This window comes from Natrix helvetica (genome assembly GCF_964273705.1).
Source record: "Natrix helvetica genome assembly, chromosome: 3".
NCBI classification, from domain to species: domain Eukaryota; kingdom Metazoa; phylum Chordata; class Lepidosauria; order Squamata; family Natricidae; genus Natrix; species Natrix helvetica.
Window position 1 is genome coordinate 68,765,354 of NC_138549.1, and position 22,936 is coordinate 68,788,289.

General features: G+C 39.7%; 1 protein-coding gene across 1 annotated transcript; it reads right to left on the reverse strand.

Annotated features, from left to right (window-relative positions):
- Positions 1-225: 225 nt before the first annotated feature.
- NCF2 (neutrophil cytosolic factor 2) lies at positions 226-22,709 on the reverse strand. Its single transcript, XM_081946849.1, has 15 exons — positions 22,324-22,709; positions 21,390-21,472; positions 18,164-18,272; positions 15,963-16,097; positions 14,776-14,883; positions 12,899-12,958; positions 9,634-9,677; positions 9,011-9,152; positions 5,577-5,639; positions 4,641-4,716; positions 4,247-4,266; positions 3,085-3,230; positions 2,891-2,999; positions 2,224-2,386; positions 226-937 (listed from the first exon to the last, which is right to left on the reverse strand). Exons 1-15 carry the CDS (start codon positions 22,495-22,497, stop codon positions 834-836), a joined length of 1,536 nt encoding a protein of 511 aa, XP_081802975.1. The 5' UTR covers positions 22,498-22,709; the 3' UTR covers positions 226-833.
- Between the last annotated feature and the right edge of the window lie 227 nt (positions 22,710-22,936).

Consider the following 22,936-nt stretch of genomic DNA (forward strand, 5'->3'; position numbering starts at 1 on the left):
GAGACACACACAAAGTACTAAATGGATTTCTAGAGTTACATAGCCAAGGTTTGACAGACTAAACTTTGGAATTGCCCTACCGGTAAGTTTTTTTAATTAAAGAGTTGGTTTTTGTGTTAATAGTAGTTGGAAAAAACACACTAGTTGCGTTTTATAGAGAAAATAACAAAACTACAGCTTTTGAAGAAGTACTGGCAAAAATCAAACACTTGAACATGGTACTGCTTTTCAACAACTTATTTTTTTATTGCAGTAAAACACTATACAGAAGCAATTGAGCTAATTAGCGAATTATTATCACTTGCTAGAGATGGAATTACCTTCAGATTATGTTTTTCCGCCATGCCAGCCTCTCATCTAAGATTCAGAGGTTCAATTTTAGATTTGCACATGTGCCTTTGAAAGTTTCTACAGTAGGAATTGAAACAGCTGTAGCTTCTGCCCATTTTTTCTTCACGGCCCATTATTTGCTTCTGCTATGCAGGACTTAACATTATTTGCCCTAACAAGGTAGCAAAACATTTTGAGATCTGAAAGATACATTTTTCCTGTGTTTGGACATGATAACTCTACTGAAAGCAAATAACGTTGCCAGAGATGGAAACTAAAATACTGCTATTAAACATGAATCCAGTTGCAAATAGCTGGCACTTTAGGTAACGTATAATATGGGAAAGTTATAAATGATAAGCATTTAAGCAGAATACATTGAACCACAATAATAGCAAGAAAAAAATAAGGGCTTCAATTAGCAAAGGCAACCTTTGATATAATGAATGAGTTGCTTTGGGAAAAAAATCAATGATTTATTCAATTCTTTGTGGGCTTTCAACTTATCCTTCAGAGTTATTTTCCAGATCTTGGCTGTATTCAATGAATGCTTTGGGGAAAATGCCCACTTTCCCATTGCACATGCCTTCTAACCACTCTTCATTCACTGTAAGATAAAATAAGATTGAATCATAAGCATCAGTGATTAAGGGTGAATGGGGAAATGAAATTGAAAGATGGGTGCCTCACAGAGAATTCTGCAAAAAGTTATGTGAGAAGTGTTTGGGATTTGGTAATGTTACAAATGGCTTAGTTATGGAACCCTCTGCTTGAAGTTTTCTGTGAGGGAGAATATGGCTATTAAAGGATGGGGGTGTGAGCTTGAATAAGATTACGGTCAGAAGTTAGAAGCCTAATTTGCTAAACAATACTGTATTTGGTAAAAAATATGAATGCATTTGGTGGTAGAGTGAGTGAATGCTTGATTGCAAAATGCAGATGAATTGGGAAATGGGGGGTGGGATGTAAATTCTCCAATAGAAGCATGCAGTTGTAGGATTGCAAGACATTTGATACCGGAGCTGTGCAGTGTTTTGTATTGAAAGAGGAAAAAAAATTGATTCAGAGCACATGAAGCTGCTCACGTTGTACCTATTTGCATTTTTTTTAGCAGCTGCATCTTTCCCTGGGGTTGCGTTGCACACTTGCCTAATGTAGATGCAAAACAATCCTGAGAAAAAGTTGTGTTTGGTTTTAGTAGTCGTATATTTATGCTATTTGTGTGCCCCAGTGTGTTCCAGGGCATCTTTTTGCCTTCCAATACAAAGTCTAAGCCATACTCAGTATGATTTTGAGCCAAGAAGCTTCTCAGTTGAGTTGCCATGCTACTGTCTAGCTATCTATCCTGTCCATCCCTTTTAATAGAACTGAGCATGAACTTCACATTGCCACTGAAGTATGTAAGGGAGATGACGAGGAAGTTGAAAAAGGCAACAGAAATCAGGAACTGCATTAGGCCCAGAGCCAATATTTCAAGGCAATTAACACTGAGGAAGAGAACTGGTTGGAAAATGAACCTGTAAATCTGGTAAGTCATAAGAAAAGAGATCAATACCACAGCACTGTATTTATTTTCCAAGAAAGAAGAGTTGCATCTGAGCTCCAAAAAGAATGTCTGTGTATGCTGCTAAAACTTGGAAACTTTTATCACACTAGTATGATCTACCAACACTTAATTAACACATTCCGAATGAAATTCATTGAACTTAAAAAAAAAAGTGGGTTGAAGTAAATGTGTACACTTCAGCTTCCTGTAGGTGGAGCTATTTAGTTCATGCAATTAATGATTGCTATGATGAAAAATTGGAGTTAAGGTTTAAGATAGAGGAACTACAGAAGGAGAAAGATAATGTCTCAAATGACTTTTAAGTTTCTATAGTTAGATAAATTTACCTTTGGCCAGAACAACAATTGTGTCCCCTTTCTGAAACTCCAGGTCTTCTTCCTGAGTGGCTTCATAAGTATAACGTGCTATAACTCGATTTGATTCAGTCTCTGTTAGTATTTTCTGCTGTGCCTCCTCACCGTTTTCCATTCTTAAATTATCTTTGCTGATCTAATGTGAGAAAAATTACCTTTAAGTATCTTTCGATGCTTTCATAATTAGCAGTTTGATTTTTTTTTCTCAAAAGCACATTCGTTATAGCTGCCCGAATTGCTGTTACTTATGCACAGGTGTGTACTAAGCTTTTCAAAAAACAAAATGCAAAACTTGCCAGAAAAAAATGAAAAATAAGTAATTAATAGAAGCCCTGTTTAGCTATCTAAATGCTGATACAGCATTCTTCCAGTTGTATTTTTCATATTGGTAAATGCTAAACATCTACTCCTATTCCTAAACATCTTACATTGCTGGGATGGGGGGAGGGGAGTGTGGAAAAATTATAAATGCCATTTCAGAATAATATCAGTAGCATTTTTCACTTTTACAATTAAAAGGTTTATGTGGTTTAGATGAAATATTCAGAGATTATTGATCTAATTTTTAAAAAAAATATCATCATGCAATTCAATGTGGTGCTCCCCAACAAGGTATGTTGCCTAATCTAGTCTGTTTTACCTCTTTAACGGTGCACCACAATGTCAAGCAGTTGTCCTTTGCATGGTTCCATAAGGTGGTCATTCCATCTTCATTCAGGACCTGATCCTTGCCATCTATTGTCTGGTAGCTAAGCAACAAAAGACTTGGTGAGGACCAAAAAAGGCTTCATCCCACTCATTAGGAGCGAAGTGCTGCTGAGTGGTCTTGCTTACCTCAGTGTTGTATGTTCAGGAGAGAGTTCCAGTTTCTTACACACCTTCTCTAAAAGGCTGCTGTAAGACACGTTGGGATTCACAAGCAGGGCTATTGTGAATTTGTAATGCACTTTGATGATATAGGGTGTTGGAGATGCATCAAACTGTTAAGAGAAAATACAAGTCCCCGATCAGTTCGTTATTTCAGTGCATGAAAAGGCATGCTAAAGCTCTGCTGTGTGCTTCAGGCATTACAGCGGTTAAAATTGGTGAAAAATAGCCGGTAAAGCTGTGATGCTGTGACCAATATTTTTTAGTTCTGCTTTTTGAACAGAATTAAAATGAAAGGTATAAGGTATGCAGAGGCAGCAGTATGTTCTTTATTTTTTTATTTGCATGCTGTCCAATAAATATTTCTTGAATGGTTTGTTAAAACATTTAAAAAATGTGTTATAATAGTACAAAACATTTCAGGTTCCAAGGACCAAACACCAGACTGTGGGCAGACTTAGCCTGCAATACTGCATTCTAACCAGTGCACCATCAGGGCTGTAAAATGGTTCATGTCACGACAGCCTCCATCAGTAACCAAGAAAGAAAACACTTAACTCCATGTTTCAGAATTAAGAGTACTTTTACTGGTTATGAAAAGATAGCAGCTAAGCAAAGCAAGATCTGAGGCAAAAGTGCGCGTAATCATATATATCAATATGTAACCCAACCCGCTCCCCCTGGTAACCCCATCCCCTGTCCAAGGTGTAAATCCCTCAGGTGCCATGTGGGATCCATCTTCAAAAGACATCATCAGGTTGGTACGCAGGACAGTTGGCCTTGGCGGGCTCGTCCACTATCTCCAGCATGCGCAGAAGATGGTGAGAACAAAACTCCCTCCTGTACTTAAAACTTCCCTTCCCAAATGCCATGTCCCCCGTCCCCCCCCCTTTTCAATGGCAGCCGAAAGCAATAGCGATACAGAGGATGACAGGTTCGTATTGAGCAAGGAGTTAATATTTTTGTGAGAGGCATAATTTGAGGTGACGGCCCTGTTTATATTATTATTTTTAAATATAAGATGATGTGTCCTCTCTGGAAGTAGGAACTCTATTAGCTCTTTAATTAATAGCAATTAGTATTGCAGTTTTGCCTGTCCAAAAGCTCACAATGAAAGGAAATCATGTACCTTCAATTCTCTTCTGTGACCTGCAGAAAACAGAACAATTGTTACATAAACAATATTTCTTTAAAAATAGCACAGTCCTTAGACTATGCATTTGCTTGATTTAAATCATGATTTGCTAAATGACTCCTATGGTCTCTTCGTAAATTGGTATTCATAAATATGATATAACATGAAACTGAGCATTATAATGCTGAAGAGAGTTTGTTATCATTAATCAGAAATACATTTTATGCCTCTGTTAATATTTCCTGCTCATAATTCGTAAAGACAGACAATTTAGACAGAACAGGTACCTGCTTCAGCTTGGGTGGTGGTGGTTGGAATAAATTTGCCGGTAGCTTTTGTAATAGCCCGAAACATTAGGATTATTTGCTGTATGTGGTTTTTTACTCACTTGAAGGAAGGTTGGGAAATTCTGGAGCAGCAATGCTTGGTGGAGCAGGGATATCCCTATCTTCATTGTTTTCTTCCTGGAGAGAATGGAAATAGCTTGTCAGAGTCCTGAGGGTAGTATATGCAATGACTGAACTGTTCTAAGTTGCAAAACATACAACACAAAACAGGTAAGGTGATCTCAGCCCGGGAGTAGTAGTCCAGGCTTGAATTTATCATATACAGCTCCATAAAAATAGATGCACTCCTTGAAAAGAGCATTGTCTCGGTCTGATGTGGACCTTTCCCACTTTCCCACTAGCTAATCTTTCCAGAAGTTGTCATTAACTCCTCCCTATTAGGCTTTGCAGAAACGAATTCTATGGATAAGACACAATTTGTATTCAAACCATCCCTTTAAAATGTATGTCAGCATATGACAGGTTCATAGGGTCCTATCGGCGGGGAGGAGGCTTGAACAATACTTTATTCCCCAACCTTAATTTTGTATCTAAGAAATGAAAGTAGTTTTATAAATCTCCAGGCTACCATGAGCTAACCAGGGATGGACTGGTGATAAATCAATAGGTAACTAGTTGAATAAAAACTTACTGGAATAAATCTTAACTCCTAATAAACCTGGAATGATTATTTTATTGATATAGTGTGTGTTCTCCTAAAGAAGCCCAACTGAAGGAAGCAGGGAAATTCAAATTTCTTTCCAAGTGACTCACCTTGTGACCAATCTAATTGTTGACTGACAGGGTAATGTTTCCCATTTCCAGGTATCGTTTTACTGTTTACTGCTGGCTAGCTAGAAAGAGGTAGTTGAACTGAGAAATCCTAAATAATATGGAAGGGAAACATGGAGATACTATGCAGCTTCATTTTTTGGTAGGCAAATCCAGTCCATTTTTTTTACGTTTAGTTCTTACCAACAAAATCACCGGGGTCTCACCTGAAATGTAGGCTGGCTGTGCAGTTCCATTGGCTGCAAGTAGTTACAAGGCACAATCCCTTTCTACACAGAAGTCAAAGCAAGAATTTTTTACGTGTTAGAATGCATCCAGATTTTTATGAGAATGAAAAAAATAACCATTCTTTATTTCTAATCTCTGTATGACAACACTTTTATTTGGCTGGTTACTTCTTCTTTCTTTTTTTTTGAGCCATGTAGTTCCTCTACATCAGGGGTGTCAAACTCGCAGCCTGTGGACTGGGTGCTTCATGCGCTGGTCACCTCCACCCCATTTTAGCGAAAGGGGGGGAGAATTGCGATACGTCACGTAACGCCAATGTGACGCCATGAGTTTGACACCCCTGCTCTACATGAAAAACTGAAAGTTCAAAATCACAAAACAGCTTCCTTACATTCACGCATGGGTTCCATTTATCTTTCACTTGTGTTTCATCACCAATGTCAGAAAGAATACTGCATTTTACTACCCGGATGGTTATGGTGTTCACCATGGGGAAAAAAGAACAAATTCTAATTGTTTTTAATATCAACTTAGGTATAAACAAAACAAAACAAAACCTGACTGCTTTAACTTGATAATCTTGTCTCTAGAGGCATGTTTCCTTTGCAAAGGGACTTAGAGCATAATTAGAGAAGCAAAGTTATTGCCCTAAGGAGCATGTATTGCTTTTTAGGTAAACAGTAATTCCAGGGCACAGGACATCCTGAATGAAAAAAAGAGCTTGAACTCGGGAGGTCAACAGAAATCTTCAGCAGCACAGCAAGGGAAGGGGTTATCGTGTAATATTAGATGTGCGTATGAAAGTTTTGAAGCCAAGTTGCTAAACAGTAAATGAACTGACCTACAGCTGAATGACTATAGGGGGTGCTGCTATGAAAGCACCAGTGCAGCATTTGTGTGACTGGAAGTTGAATTTCTCAAAAGAGTGGGCTTCTATTGAAATAATATATTGGTTTATTTATTTACTTATTTATGTTATTAGGTTTATATGGCAAATTTATATGGCTGCCTATATGATACACTCAATAATTCTAGGACACTTTACAACAAAACATATAAAACAGCAAACCAAACAATTGTATCTCCCTTACAAAAGTTCACACTTCCTTACCGTGGTGCTGTAGCATCCCATCTACTTTATATCCACTGACTCATCTCCATTTTGGCCTATGGCTTCAGCGAAGATCCAGGTCTTCATGGCCTTCCAGAACGCTAAAAGATATCTAAGCTAAACTACTGGCATGAGGTGGGAGTCTGTTCCAAAGGCCAGAGCAGCTATGGGGAAGGCATGATTCAGAAGAGCCAGTGAATGACAATATGTATGGGAAGGGGCTTGGAGCATGCCCACCTTGGCTGACCTGGTGATGGACATGCCCTCAAGGAGAGGTGGTTCGGCAACTAACCTGGCTGCCTGTTATTTAGATCTTTAATCAGTTGTACCCAAAAGGGGATTAGGAGACAGTACAGCTCATACAACTGCGGTGTGGCATGGGAAACAGCAGGGTGCCAGAACTAAATACACCACTGCATTCTGGACCATTCATAGATTCCAAGTGGTCTTCAATGGCAGCCCCATGTAGAGCACATTGCAGTAGTCCAGTCAGGAAATGATTTAAGGTGTGAGTGACTGTGACCAAAGCCTCCCAGTTCAAGAATGGGCAAAGCTGGGAAACATAATGAGTTTGTGCAAAGGATCCCTTTGCCACAGCTGACACTTGTTCCTTGAGCAGGAACAACAAAACCAAAAGGACCCTCAAATTTTGTCTTGAGAAGTAGTATCCAATCAAAGTCAAAGATGATCACTTACCAGACTAGGGACAAGGGAGGAGGTGGTGGCAAACCACTCTGCCTTGCTAGGGTGGCTCACATTTTGTCCTCCCTATTCAGGCTCTCACAACTTCCAGGAACTGAGTAAAAATCACCTGCCCAGCATAGAGCAGGGTTGCATAGCTCAGTATCATCCTAATACTAATGATACCATGCTCCATACTGCCAAATGACCTCACTCAGTGGTTCCATGTAGGTATTAAATCATATTAAGAGACCCAGGCCCTGAGGTTCCCCATATAGATCTCCCCCTTTCCCCCAACAAACACTGATTGCAACTGGCCATAGAAGAAGGAAGACAAGCACTATGAGACAGTGCCTCCATTCTCAATTCTAAAATTTTAAAGGGACGCCATCCCTTTCCCAAGCCCTTCAAAGATCATAAATACAAGTGATGCTGTCTTCGTACTATAACCCAGCCTGAACTACAACTGAAAATGGTCTAGGTAACCTGCTTTGCATCCACAGCTGGTTTCCTAGTCTCAACAGTCTTACCAAAAAAGATAAAGTTGGAGACTGGACAAAAGTTATCCAATTTTCTCCAATATCATGGAATCCAAGGATGGCTTCCTGAGAATGGAGTGAAACACTACCACCTCCTTCACAGATAGACAGACAAGAGATTTACTTTTCCAAATCTGTGACCCCTGGCACAAATTGGAGTCTGATAGAAATTACTAATTTCCTGGGAATGAACTAAGGATTACCAGTAATTAATGAATACCATTGGCTTTAATGGAAAAATCGTAAAGCAGCCTTCCCAAGCTAGTACCTTCTATGTATTGGAATTTCCCTAATTCTAGTGACTACCAAATCTGGGCTGCAAAAATCCAAACAATTACAACATGCCAGCAAAAAAAATATATCTGTTTTTAATGCATCAGGTAGATAGTTGGAGGCAGATTTCTGGTGCTTAATCATTGCCAAATAGGAAAGCCAGTATATCCATACTAATGGAATCAACATTTATAAAATACATAAATAAAAATAAATAAATTTGTGTGGCACCAAGATAGAAAAGCTATTGAGCATTTTATTTACTGTATACTTCATCACCAAGCTTCAAGTGTTGCAATGTTGGGTAAATCCCTCATTCATTTCTCTCAACCTAAAAAGTTCATTTTTGTGGTGAGATGATATAGGCTCATCCTTCGCAACATGACTCTCAGTTCTTTGAGTTGAGATACTAATGTGATAATGAATTACAGGAAATAATACAGACTGGTAACCTACAACTGATAATCAGTTCAGTGCACTTAGAATGAAGGTCCAAAATGACACCAATAGTTAATGTAAATAAGGCAGCAGTGGTTGGAAGTGGTTCTCAGACTTTTTATAGAGGAGACCCCTTTATCTTTTGTGCTATTAATCAAAGCTCAAAGGGCCACTTTGAAAATATTTTTCATTGGTATCATTGTCTAAACCACACCATATTATGAAAATTGTTTGTCCACAATATTAGTTTCACAGTCAGATAATCTGGCCCAAGCCAAATGTCTCATGAGTTTTGAAAAATCCATGACAGACAAATTCAATTATTTCACACTCTTTCTGTAGCCCACTTGTAAATTACAGCTTTTATTACCTTTCCATTAAACACAACAGTTGCCCAGTTGTCTCTCTCCTTTTTCAAAACAAAAACAATGTTTCCGGGAACGACTTGAAGCTCTTCTGAAGTTTCAGGAATTAATTCATACAAGACTCTGTGAGGTTCTCCTTGCAGTGCCCTACATAGGTAAGCAAGAATATACATTATTAGATCATCCTCTGATTCCTTCTCTGTATATTCCAATTTCCTAGGTAGAAAAAAAATCAACCAGAAGAATGGAAATGAGACTTCTAAACAAGGAATTGGTCATCAATAGCATTTCATTCAGTGCATAATATTTTCCATAATGTTTAATTCTTAAGATGCAAAAAGTGGGAGCTTCATGACGAAAAGACCTCAAATAGATCATTCTGCATTTTACAATATCTACACATTTATGTGTTTGGAATGTTTTTTTCTGTTTTGTTTAGAAAATAATGCTCCTGCCTATTATAACAAGCTTTTATTTTACATTAATTAGATATAGCTAATGATGCATGTGCATATATGTTGTGTATCTACATGAATTCTGAATTTATTGTAACTATGTAGTCTTGGGAGAGATTGGCTGGAGAAACAACTAATGAATGTTTGTATTCTCTGGACTTTATTGATCTTACCTGAGGACTTCTGGTGTTTTAGGTCTGGAAGGTGGATCTGATGTCTGTAAGCACATCATAGATATTAGCTTATTCCTATCCATCAATAGCAGACATTTAATCTTTTCCAATAGAAAGCCTGAATTCACTTGGGCTGAAGGGAAAGTAGTTTTCTTTTTCCTTCCCATATCCCATCTAGGAAGCAAATTGGTAACTCTCTTTGTTTTTCAAGTGTAAGGAAAGGTTAACCCATATTTATAAAGGTAAGATTCCCCTTACCTTTATACATCACCTTACCAGTGATGTCCGATTCTAGGGGGCAGTGCTCATTTCTGTTTCCTAGCCGAGGGAGCCAACATTGTCTGAAGATACTTCCCTGGTCATGTGGCCGACATGACTATACACCAAGGTGCATGGAACACTGTTACCTTCCCATTGAAAGTGGTACCTGTTTATCTACCTACATTTGCCATGCTTTTGAATTGCTAGATTGGCAGGAGTTGGGGCAAGAACAGGAGCTCCCCCTTTCATGCAGTACTTGAATTTCAAACTGCCAACTTTTCGGTCGACAAACCAGCATGCTAGCTGCTAGGCCACTCTGTCCCCTTAACCCAGTGGTTCTCAACCTTCCCCATTCCGCGACTCTTTAATACTGTTCCTCATGTTGTGGTGACTCCCAACCATAAAATTGGTGCCTCAGTTCCTAAGACCATCGAAAATATGTGTTTTCCGATGGTCTTAGGCAACCCCTGTGAAAGGGTCGTTCGACCCCAAAAGGGGCCCCCGACCCACAGGTTGAGAACCACTGCCTTAACCCATGTTTAGTTTCTGAAATAGAAAACTATAGGAAAAGGTTTCTAATCTCCCAGCTCCCTTAAAAAAAATCCTCCATATAAAAATCAATGTCTTGGGCAATTAAATATGTTGGTAAGTATGTACTTGTTACCAAAAAGTTTATTTTAAACTTCCATCTTATCATCATAAGAACAAAATATTTCTGTTGCCTCTTGCACAGGATGGAATACCCTGTGCCCTGCATGCTTACAAGTTTTGGAACGTCTTGTGTTCTACCAAAAATGAAAATAATTACTCAATTTAATTAAATTGAATTATATATGGCTAAAATTAAGAGCTCAAAGCGTTAATTATTGCAAATGATGCTGTCATAGTCAGACAGGGTTCTAGAGGACCCACTCTAAACCTCACTTCTTTAAAACAGGAGGCATCTTGATAAGTGACTTATCACTTCAATTTTATTCATCTTGTGAAATAATTTAAATTTTCAGCCGTTGGACGTAGTAGCAGATAAGACTTTGAAAGTGTGATGGCTAGAACAGCAAACAGCAAACACAAAAGTAAAAATTAACAAAAAAAGCTTCTTCCAACATGTTAAAAACAAGAAAAAAGTTAAGGAAACAATTGGTCCATTGCTAGGAGAAAGTGGCAAGAAGGTGACAAGCAACAGGGAGAAAGCAGAACTATTTAACTCATGTTTTGCATCTGTCTTTACACAAAGGGATAAAACAGTCCAACCTATCAAAAGCAGCACCACAAAATTAGGAACACAAATTGAAATAGGGAAGAAAATGGTAAGTGAGCACCTGTCTACCCTAGACGAGTTCAAATCACCAGGACCGGATGGATTACACCCCAGAGTTCTGAAGGAACTAGCAGACGAGATCTCAGAACCACTGAATTATATCTTTCAGAGATCCTGGAACACCGGGGAACTACCAGAGGACTGGAAAAGAGCTGATGTGGTTCCCATCTTCAAAAAAGGGAAAAAATTAGATCCAGGAAACTACAGACCTATCAGCCTAACCTCAATACCAGGAAAGATTCTGGAAAAAATAATCAAGCAACGAATTTGCGAACACCTAGAAGCAAACAAAGTAATAGCCAAAAGCCAACATGGATTTGTCAAAAACAGATCATGCCAGACTAATCTTATTGCATTCTTTGATAATGTGACAAAATTAGTGGACCAGAGGAATGCCGTTGATATAGTTTACTTGGACTTCAGTAAGGCTTTTGATAAGGTAGACCATAACCTACTACTAGATAAAGTAGAAGAATGTGGGTTAGACAGCATCACCACCAGATGGATTGGTAACTGGCTGACCAACCGCACTCAACGTGTAGTTCTCAATGGAACTGCATCTACATGGAGGGAAGTATGCAGTGGAGTACCCCAAGGCTCTGTTTTAGGCCCAGTACTCTTCAACTTCTTCATCAATGATTTGGATGAGGGAATAAATGGGGAACTCATCAAATTTGCAGATGATACCAAGCTGGCAGGAATAGCCAACACTCCAGAAGATAGGCTTAAGATACAGAAGGATCTTGACAAACTTGAACATTGGGCACTATCTAATAAAATGAAATTCAATGGTGAAAAGAGTAAGGTTCTACATTTAGGCAACAAAAACGGAATGCACAGGTACAGTATAGGTGATACCTTACTCAGTAGTAGTAACTGTGAAAGGGATCTTGGAGTCCTAGTGGACAACCATTTAAATATGAGCCAGCAGTGTGCAGCAGCTGCCAAAAAAGCCAACACAGTTCTAGGCTGCATCAACAGAGGGATAGAATCAAGATCACGTGAAGTGTTAATACCACTTTATAATGCCTTGGTAAGGCCACACTTGGAATACTGCATTCAGTTCTGGTCGCCACGATGTAAAAAAGATGTGGAGACTCTAGAAAGAGTGCAGAGAAGAGCAACAAAGATGATTAGGGGACTGGAGACTAAAACATGTGAAGAACGGTTGCAGGAACTGGGTATGTTTAGCTTAAGAGAAAGAAGGACTAGGGGAGACATGATAGCATTATTCCAATATCTCAGAGGTTGCCACAAAGAAGAGGGAGTCAAACTATTCTCCAAAGCACCTGAGGGTAGAACAAGAAGCAATGGGTGGAAACTAATCAAGGAGAGAAGCAACTTAGAACTGAGGAGAAATTTCCTGACAGTGAGAACAATTAATCAGTGGAACAGCTTGCCTCCAGAAGTTGTGAATGCCCCAACACTGGAAGTCTTTAAGAAGATGTTGGATAGCTATTTGTCTGAAACGGTATAGGGTTTCCTGCCTAGGCAGGGGGTTGGACTAGAAGACCTCCAAGGTCCCTTCCAACTCTACTATTGTATTGTATTGTATTGCATTGTAAATTGAGGCAGATCATATTCTGAGACTATGGCTGCAAATGGAGCCCAAGGGAAAAACCAAATCATGATTCATGATCAAAGCAGGAGAACATGGGACTCAGCAAAATAATGATCCTGTCTTACCTGAGGCTGAAGAGGAGCAAAACCTGAAAAGTCATCATTGTCAATCACAGATGCCACAACCTAGAATGGGAAGCAAGGCTTGTTTTTAACCTATTTTATTCACCCCCAAAAGTCAGAACTTTTAAGCATTCTAACTGTCATTTCCCCATCCTGTCCACTTAGCATCCTGAAATTAAAACACTAGCATGGGATAAAAATAGTTATTTGCATTTGAAGACAGTCACCTGTTCTATGCAGTGGCGGGATTCAATTTTTTTTACTGGTTCTGTGGGTGTGGCTTGGTGGGCGTGGCAGAGGAAGGATACTGTAAAATCTCCATTCCCTGCCCACTCCAGGGGAAAGTTATTACATGAGGAAATCCTCATTTTCCTCCTGATCAGCTGGGACTCGGGAGGCAGAGAATAGATGGGGGAGGGGCCAGTCAGAGGGGGTATTTACCAGTTCTCTGAACTACTCAAAATTTCTGCTACCGATTTTCCAGAACTGATCAGAACCTGTTGAATACCACCTCTGGTTCTATGCCTCTTCTTTCGATCCTTGAAAATAAGCTGAATTGAGTTATAGATTCTCTGTTTCAGCATTGATGAAGAATAAACCTGCATTTCTTACCTAATTCTAACTCTAATGTTGGGAAATCCTGAACAATCTTACAAGAATACCTACAAAACACAGGACATTCTATTGGGTTTACAGAAATGCCTGCATGATATGGGACATTTGAAAACTATTTAAAAATTATATTGAAATGAAATGCGTTTTTTTAATTAAAAAGACCTGTTTAAGTGTATTTAAGACTCCCCCCCCCCAAAGAGTATCAAGGACAGGTAGTCTCAAAAGGAACAACAATTTGATGCAGAATATGGGCCCTGCCATGGGAAAAAAGAATTTGCTCATGACTTTAAAAGTATTCATGGTGTGATACCATGTCTTAAGACTTCCTTCAGCTAAGACATCCTTCTAGAGCTCTCACCATTATTAAAACGTTTCCCAGGGTTATGGGCTCTGGGTACTGGCTTAGAATATGAGGGGTACAATTATAAGGGAAGCTCCACCATATGAATGGAGGGACAATGAAGGATTGATTCCATAATATACTAGTAGGATGGTTCATATTTTCATTTATCATTTTCATTTTCTTTTTGGTTATTCGTTGCTAGATGGATGGTGGAACATTGCCTTGTCTGCAAATGTTAAGGCCTCGATGATAAAATGGTGTGTTTCAATGAACTCTTCAATGAACAAATTAATCTTTCATGTGGTACAGAGTTAAAACATAAGCATCTTTGACTGCATGTTTACTATTTATACTCAATGATTTACAGAGCCAAACTAAAATAATGGCATTTGAAAATAGCATTTACATTTTTTTTCACTTAAGGAACTATAGAAACATATAATTCAATCAGGGTACAATATAAATGTAATAGCAACCCTTGTCTGCAAGTGTTTTATCATTCCTTTTACTTGGCTTTTTTGTACCCTTTAAATTGTGTACTTTATTTGCAATGCTAATCTTTACCCTAACCATGAAAGGAAATTATCATTGATTCTAGGCACATTCTCTTTCCACTTAATTCTTCACTCTGTTTGCTTTATGTATGTATTTATTTATTTACTTACTTGTTTGTTTGTTTGTTTATAAATATTGATATCAGTTTTTGACCAGCAGATGAGAATGATAAAAACTCTGTGCTACACAAAGTATCACTTTCTGCTTACTAGATTTAGAAATGTTAGTGATGCAATGGCAATTGAGGACAGTGATTTCCAATCATCTGGTAGAACTATTATAATATGACCTGAATAGCCTTTCCAGAAAAACACCAGGAACAAAATTATCTGAATAGTTCTATATTTGTGACAGATTAAATTCATACCATGGCTTTCCCTAAATAATCTTTCTTCTCCAGCTGTGCCACTTGCTTTTCATTTGGTCGAAATAGCTTTCCTTGAGGGATCACTATGGGTTCAAACAATCTTTGCTTCTGCACATATAAAAAACAAAAATAAAGAACAAAAATCAGCCAGTTTTCTTGACCCAATGAGTGAAAACATAGTTTCTTCCAACATCCTTTATTCCATGCTTTTAATAATAAATCAGGTAAGGAGAATCTGCAGTGCACCACCTAAATTTCATAATGAGATAGCAGACACAGAAGTGGAGAGAAGGCCAGAGAATCCAGCAAGGCAGCGGCATCAAAGACCCCCTTCTTTTGTATTGCATCAATGTCACATACATGTACAAAAGGTCATGGTTGCCAAGGTGACCATCTTGATTTTTTTAAACTCTCCCTGAAGACCACTAGTACACCCCCATAATAGGTTACTCCTGATAGAATCTGATTTTCCACACAAAAAATAAAAAAACAATTCTGTCATCTTGCTCCAAATTCTTAATTGAGAACTTCATAACAGACAGCTCTACGACCTCCTCCTCCCTCTCTTCCTCCCTCTCCCTCCCTCTCTCTCTCTCTCTCCTGCACACACCACCTGGACATTAAACATCTATATATTTTTAATGTTTATATTAAACATCTGGCCATCTAGACATTTTTCTCTTTTAAGTTGAAAGAACTTCCTTATTCTTAGTAACAAAGTCTCTTAATTAGACTGTGGAGTAAATTAGGTCCTAAAAACTATGCCACTGCTGAGATTCCTCATGTTAAACCTAGAGAGAATCCTGGTTTCTCTTGAAATAAGCTTGACAGTATTGAATTCTAGCAACCAGAAGCAGTGAAACTGAAGTCTCCGAGTGTACACTAAAGATTGCATGGCAAAGAGAACAACAAAATGCACCCTTGGCTGCTCAGCTCTTGATAGAACTATTTATTGGACTCTTCAGAGCAAAGAGTTGGAGTCAAAGAAAGAGAACATTTTGTTTTTTATATGATCTATTCAAGCTGCTGCTCCTCAGTGCCAAGTTTTGAAGAGACATTTCTCATCTTTTGTTAGAGTTTTAATCCTCTGTGCAGGTAAGTCACGTACTATAAATCTGCAAGAATTCATGATGATACCAAATTTGCAACTATGAGGGTAGCACCCAGCATGCATAATATTTTCTTACCAAGATGGATTCCATAGCTCTATCTATCTTGTTGTGCCTGGAGCCCATCCTCTGTTTTATTGCTCTTGTCAAATGCTCCTCAGCCTTTTTCCAGTCTTTCAGCCTAGCGTAGGCAAGAGCAATGTTGTATAATAGCTGCAAGTAAAGAGTAGGGATGTCAGAAATATGCCTGGATCTAATTCTAATTATTTAGACGTCTCATGGATTTGGAGTATCAGGATAAGATAATGTAGCCTTTCCCAACTTGATGCCTTCCAGGGGCACTGGATTACAATGCAGCCTTGAATTCTCGGAATTTTAGTCCAATATCAAATGAAGGAAAACTGAACTGCATTGTCCACCCCAACCTTGTTAAAACAGATGTCTTCTGTTCCTCTCTGCCCCAATTTGCAGCCCTTCTCTTGAGGTTATTTCAGATCTCTTCCCTGGTTTTTCTCTTTCTAGGTGCTTTTCTTTCTGGAGGGCACCTGATATAATCTATCAGGATGATAGATTTTTTAAGGTGCCTGTCATCAATGTGTGAGTTGGGTGGCTATATAAATTTGTTTAATAAATAAAATAACTAATAAGCAGATCTGCAGCAAACAGACACCCCCCTCCCCGATTCAATGCTGATTGTGGGTTCAACTTGCTCCTTTAGCTTACCTACTTCACAGAACTGTTGTAAGAGCAAATTTTATTTATTTATCATATGCATCTACACCGATCATGCCAGTGACGTGCGGTGAGGTTTATGGCTGGTGAGGCTGGTGACGTCATCAGGAAGGCGGGGAATGGGACCACGTGTGCAGGAGGCTGAGGCAGCCTCAGCCTTCTGCACACCTGGTCCCATTCCCCGCCTTCCTGAGTCAACATGAAGGGGACCGCGGAGCGCGAGCCACGGGACCGCGGAGCGCACTCCTCCTGAACACGTCTCATTCCCCGCCTTCCTGAGTCAACATGAAGGGGACCGCGAAGTGCAAGCCGGCGGAGCGTGCTCTGCGGTCCCCTTCATGTTGACTCAGGAAGGCAGGGAATCGGACCACGTGTGCCTTTTCCATTTCCCCCTTTTTTTCTTTTCATGATGAGAGCAGTGAGGCTCTGCCTCCCCTGACCGCACATCCCTGGATCATGCAATAACTGATACACAAATATAAGTTTAAATAAAGCATCAAATAGCAGCAATTAGATTGCAACAGTAAGAGAAAATGGGACAGTTCTGTATGTCACTTTGAGTTCATTGAAATAAATCAATTAGAGCTGGAAGGGACCTTGGAGGACTTCTATGATGAACTTCAAATACAAAAGGGAACCATAAACACAGTAAGGATTGAAGAGTGCAGTTAAACATGTGGAATGTTTGCAGAGTGTCCAGTTATACCTCTTTGGAAATATTGTCTGCCTGCCTGATTTTTAGATTTTTTTTAAAAAATGAACTTGGCATACTAGAAAGCAAATTCTGAACAAGTGATTGCATCTCCACCAGACTGCTGCCCTCCTTCTACCTCCTTCTGACACCAAAAGCATGCTTACACAGAAGGAGATAATGGGTGTTTTCCAGTGTTCCTTGAAAGTTTGGCTCCGACTCAGAAAAAAAAGCTGAGCTAAAATTTTGGAGGAGTTGAGATGGTAGTCCTGAGATAAGTCTCCACCCATTCCTTACTTTTTTTGCCATATGGAGCGCTCCGCTGAGGAAACATCTCCGTTCCCAGCCGAGCTGGTGGAGCGCAGGCAGGCGTCGTTGCTTCGCCAGGGGCGGGGCAAGACTGTACTTCCGGTTTCAGCGCCGGAAGGGAGCGCGAGAGCCAGGTGGAGCACTGAAAGGGAGCGCGCAAGCCAGGTGGAGCGCTGAAAGGGAGCGCGCAAGCCAGGTGGAGCGCTGAAAGGGAGCGCGCAAGCCAGGTGGAGCGCTGAAAGGGAGCGCGCGCGATCCGGTGCGATCCAGCAGGAACCCACCACTGCATATACCAAATGGAGACTTTTGGCAACCATTTTATGTATAAGCAAGTCCTCTCCTGTTGCCCTTATTTAATGAGAATACAGTATGTCCTCAAAAATCCAAATCTCTAATAGTTCCCCAAAACATGGTTTCTCCCTGGTATAACGGAGTACAGTATTATGCATTGAACTGAATCCCTGTCCAATACTCCATTCCTGAAACAACTATCTTGAATTTAAACGTCAATCTTCCTAGTAGGCTGCAATTGCCAATAAAGACTTACCTCACAAGCAAGCAACTTAAACTGCAGGCCTAGAATCTTGTAATCTATAAGGTCGTTCCCCCGTAGTTGAGCCAAAGCCTCTTTTAAGTCAGTAATAGCTAATTCATAACTTAAAGCAAAAAAGGGGGGAAAAAGAATGGTTAATATGTGATTCTGGAACCAGGGAAATGTGAAAATGCCAGATTTCCTCAAGCTGATTCCCTCCAGGTAGAGATGTTGGCTGGACATTGCAGGTATAATAATCTAACATATCTAAAGAGGTAGCAGGTTAGGGAAACACTGAGAACTGGATTGGCAAGCCTATCAATCCCCAAAGTCCGACTGGGAAATAAATTTCACAGGAAGACTAAAATTACTTTTATTGGGACTGGCTATAATAACAGAATTTTATATATCTGATTGTGCTGCATTTTTACTTAGAGTTCAGTGAATTAGGGAGTCATCTCCCTCAATCATTTTCAAATATTATCTCATTCTGGATTTACAAAATGATTCAGCCCCTTTCGCCAAGGCAATGGATTCTGCATAATATTTCCATCCAGATTATCTTCCTTACTCCTTACAAGTTGCGAGATGAGCCTCCATTCATTCACAAGAATCTACAGAACATTGATTTCCCTGAATAGCATACCAACATTGATTCCTTTTTATTAGCCAGCTTCCCGGATTAAAAAGAGAAATGCTATGCATTTTCAACATGATAATTTTACATGATGGCAGCTTGTGGTTCATCAATGTTATTTAAAAACCAGGCGTTTAATCTGCATGCTGCTGGATACTAAATGCTACAGAATCTGATCAAACAAGTTTTATTATTTGGGTTCCATATTATCCTATTTACAGGGCATGGATTAAAATTGTTTTATTCTGGTGTAAGTGTGTGTATATACACACATACTAACACAATTACACCACTATAAAGCAATATAAATTCAAGTCCTATAAATATGGTCATATATTTGCATAGACTTCTCTTCCTCAGAACTATTTAGAGAACAGATTCTATCTGAGCATATCTGTTTTAGGGGTTGTAGCAAGCATCTCTACAGAAGAACAGGCAGGACTTTGAAGAGGCAGAGGAACTGGAAATCAAATTGTCAACATAAGCTGGATCATGGAGAAAGCTAGGGAGTTCCAGAAAAACATCTACTTCTGCTTCATTGACTATGCTAAAGCTTTTGATTGTGTTGATCACAACAAATTGTGGTGAGTTCTTAAAGAGATAAGAGTACTAGACCATCTTATTTGTCTCTTGAGAAACCTGTATGTGGGTCAAGAAGCAACAGTGAGAACAGGACATGGACCCACTGATTGGTTCAAAATTGGGAAAGGAATCCAACAAGGCTGTATACTGTCGCCCTGCCTATTTAACTTATATGCAGAGCACATCATGAGAAAGGCAGGGCTAGATGAATCAAAAGTTGGAATTAAGATTGCCGGGAGAAATATCAACAACCTCAGATATGCAGATGATACCACTCTAATGGCAGAAAGTGAAGAGGAACTTAAGAACCTCTTGATGCAAGTGAAGAAGGACAATGCAGAAGTTGGCTTGAAACTCAACATTAAGAAAACTAAGATCGTGGCATCCGGTCCTCTCAATTCCTGGCAAATACATAGGGAAGAAATGGAGATATTGACAGTTTTTATTTTCCTGGGCTCCAAGATCACTGCAGATGGGGACTGCAGCCAGGAAATTAAAAGAAACTTGCTCCTGGGGAGGAAAGCTATGCAAATCTAAACAGCATACTAAAAAGCAGAGACATCACCCTGCCAGCAAAAGTGCATATAGTCAAGGCTGTGGTTTTCTCAGTTGCAATGTATGGCTGTAAAAGTTGGACCATAAGAAAGGCTGAGTGCCAAAGAATTGAGGCCTTTGAACTATGGTGCTGGAGAACCCTCCTGCAAGTCTCTTGGACTGCAAGGCGATCAAACCGGTCAGTCCTAGAGGATATCAAACCTGACTGCTCTTCAGAAGGCCAGATCCTGAAGATGAAACTCAAATACTTTGGCCACCTAATCAGAAGGAAGGACTCACTGGAGAAGAGCCTAATGCTGGGAAAGACTGAGGGCAAAAGAAGAATGGAAAGACAGAGAATGAGGTGGCTGGATGAGGTCACTGAAGCAGTCGGCGTGAGCTTAAATGGGCTCCAGAGGTTGGTAGAGGACAGGAAGGCCTGGAGGAACATTGTCCATGGGGTCACGATGGGTCGGAAACGACTTTGCAACTAACAACAACAAAGCAAGCATCTTTAAGGACAGACGGAGGCCCTATCCAATTTTTTCCCTTTGCTAGAGGAGAAATAGCATATTTCAGGGACCTGTCCTGTAGTCCTTGACCTTGGCTGCTGCTTTCACTGACAAAAAGTAGAAGCTGATCATGAATGATGACCAGAGATTCAACTATCTGTGTGGCTAGCATGGGAAGAAATTGCTGACTTGGTATTTTCTCTTGGGAAACAAAGTATATTCTGTTGATTTTGCTCAAGCCACCCACAGAAAGCGGCAGCCTTGCTGGAACTATTTGCAGGAAGGGGATATAGTGAAACCTCATGGAAATAAGGATTGTTATCCTCCTTCTGGGCAACTGCGAAAAACCAGATATTGGATGAAGATGGGCCTTGGCCAGAACCAGCTGGATTTTAAAATAATATTACTTTTTAAAAACCCAACAAGTTTTTGGTTCCCACAAATAAAAAGATAAGTTGGATGTGCCTAAGCCAGATTTCATCTCCCACAATTCCCCAACCAGCAGGCAGGTGAGGTCCACACATCTCAAGCTGCCCAGATTGAGAAACTCCGGTCTAAGCAATATCCTTTGAATTTATTGTAACTAAATTACCGTATTAAACATTGAAAGCATTTCTTCTTCTTTGTACCCTTGTTTCTATCTCTTGCATCCTTCCTTTGTGAATTGCTAGGTCCTCCAATTGTTAGGTCTTAAACATTTCCTGTGTAATTTTTTTCACTAATGCAAAATAACTAAGTGCCATGTGATTATCACTGCTGTTATTATAATTAGGGGCAGGAGAGGAAATTCCATTGTCTACTTTTTCTTTCTACTGGCGCATTATTCCAAGACCTCTTTTCACTTTTAAACTAAAAATGAATTTGTATGCCCAAATCACACAAAGATTGGGCAAGCAGGAAACTGCAGAACTGATTACTGTAATAAACCAGCTAACAGCCCATCATTTTTAGAAGATACCATAATGCTCTAGCTCACTTTTCCATCTGGTAAGCCACAGCTCCTCGCTGAAAATAGGCCACCGCTAAGTGCTTGTCATGGTCTGTGCTTCTGATAAAGGCCTGGAGGAGACAAACATAATACATAGACATAATTGCTGTCATGTAAGTGCATCCAGAACATCTATTATACATTTTTAGCTTATGCTTTCTGGACTGCAAATTTATTATCAACATATTTACGAGGCAACCAACAAGTCTTGTCATATATTTAGTTCAGGCCTGCGCCACACAATGTATAAATTTATTATTTTGACTCCTCTTACACTTGGTTGCCCAACAAAGATTCACCTACCCTGTTTTCCCCAAAATAAGACCTCCACAGATAATAAGCCCAATCGGGCTTTTGAGCGCATGGGCTAAAATAAGCCCTCCCTGAAAATAAGACCTCCCTGAAAATATTGCAACACAGCCGCAGCCATGAGGTGGCCACTCTCACCACCTCCTGCACTTCAAAAATAATAAGACCTTCTCGAAAATAAGGCCGAGGGCTTATTTCGGGGGTCAAAAGAAAATGAGACCCTTTCTTATTTTGGGGAAAACATGGTCATTTTTTTAATGTTTGTCTGGAGTTATCAAATAATGGAAAAAGGATTCAGAGATACCTGGTAGTTCTTAATACTGGGCTGCCAACTTATTATTTTACATGACTGGTTTTTTTTTTAAGTGATCAGTTGTGCAACCAGTATTGGGAGTGGCAAAGTTAGTACTTTCCAACTTCTGGAAGACAATATTTCCAATTTTCTGAGTTTTCTTTTTGTTCCCCTCCCCCTTGGATAATCAGATTTCATCTGACATCCACTAGAAGAGGGACGGTATTTTTGAAAACAGAAGTTGGCAATTTTATCTGATGGGTAGCCAAGATTGCTTCATTCAGTCACGGACACTGACCACTTTACAATCCAGCAACTCACCTTTTGTGCCTCTTCCAAATTCCTCATGATCAGGTGGATGCAGCCAATGTTAAAGCAGATTTTGGAAGAAGGATTCTGAACAGTCATGAAGGCTTCAAGGGCTGCCTCCCAGTCCTTGCGATCGGCAGCAGATACACCTTCACTCCAAAGCCGGATGGTCTCTACAAGCGACATGGCAAGACAGAAATCCCGAGGTGATTCAGGACAGCCTTGGCTTTATCACGCTTCTCCCCTTCACTCCTCACTTAGTCAGTCTTTTTCAGATTCAACCGGAACAGTCACTATGCCTCCAGTTTTGATATTTTTTCAGAAAGCTTTACATGTCGCAAACATATCAGGAAGTGTCTTCAGTCCTCACTGAAATAGCAACTGCAGCAGGCGAGCTCTTAGGGGGAAGTAAAATCACCAAAAATGATTCAAGTGAAACTGTTTTCTAAACAGTAGATTCTTTGTCTAATTGTTTCAAACAGGATACTATATCTGTAGGTAACGCCCCTTTATGCAGGTACAGTTATTTCTTTCTTTTCTAAAAAAAAAACCTGACTTAGCAGAATTATTCATGTTCTGGGTAATATTAAATCCGTGGTTGTTGATTTTGAAAATGGATGGACAA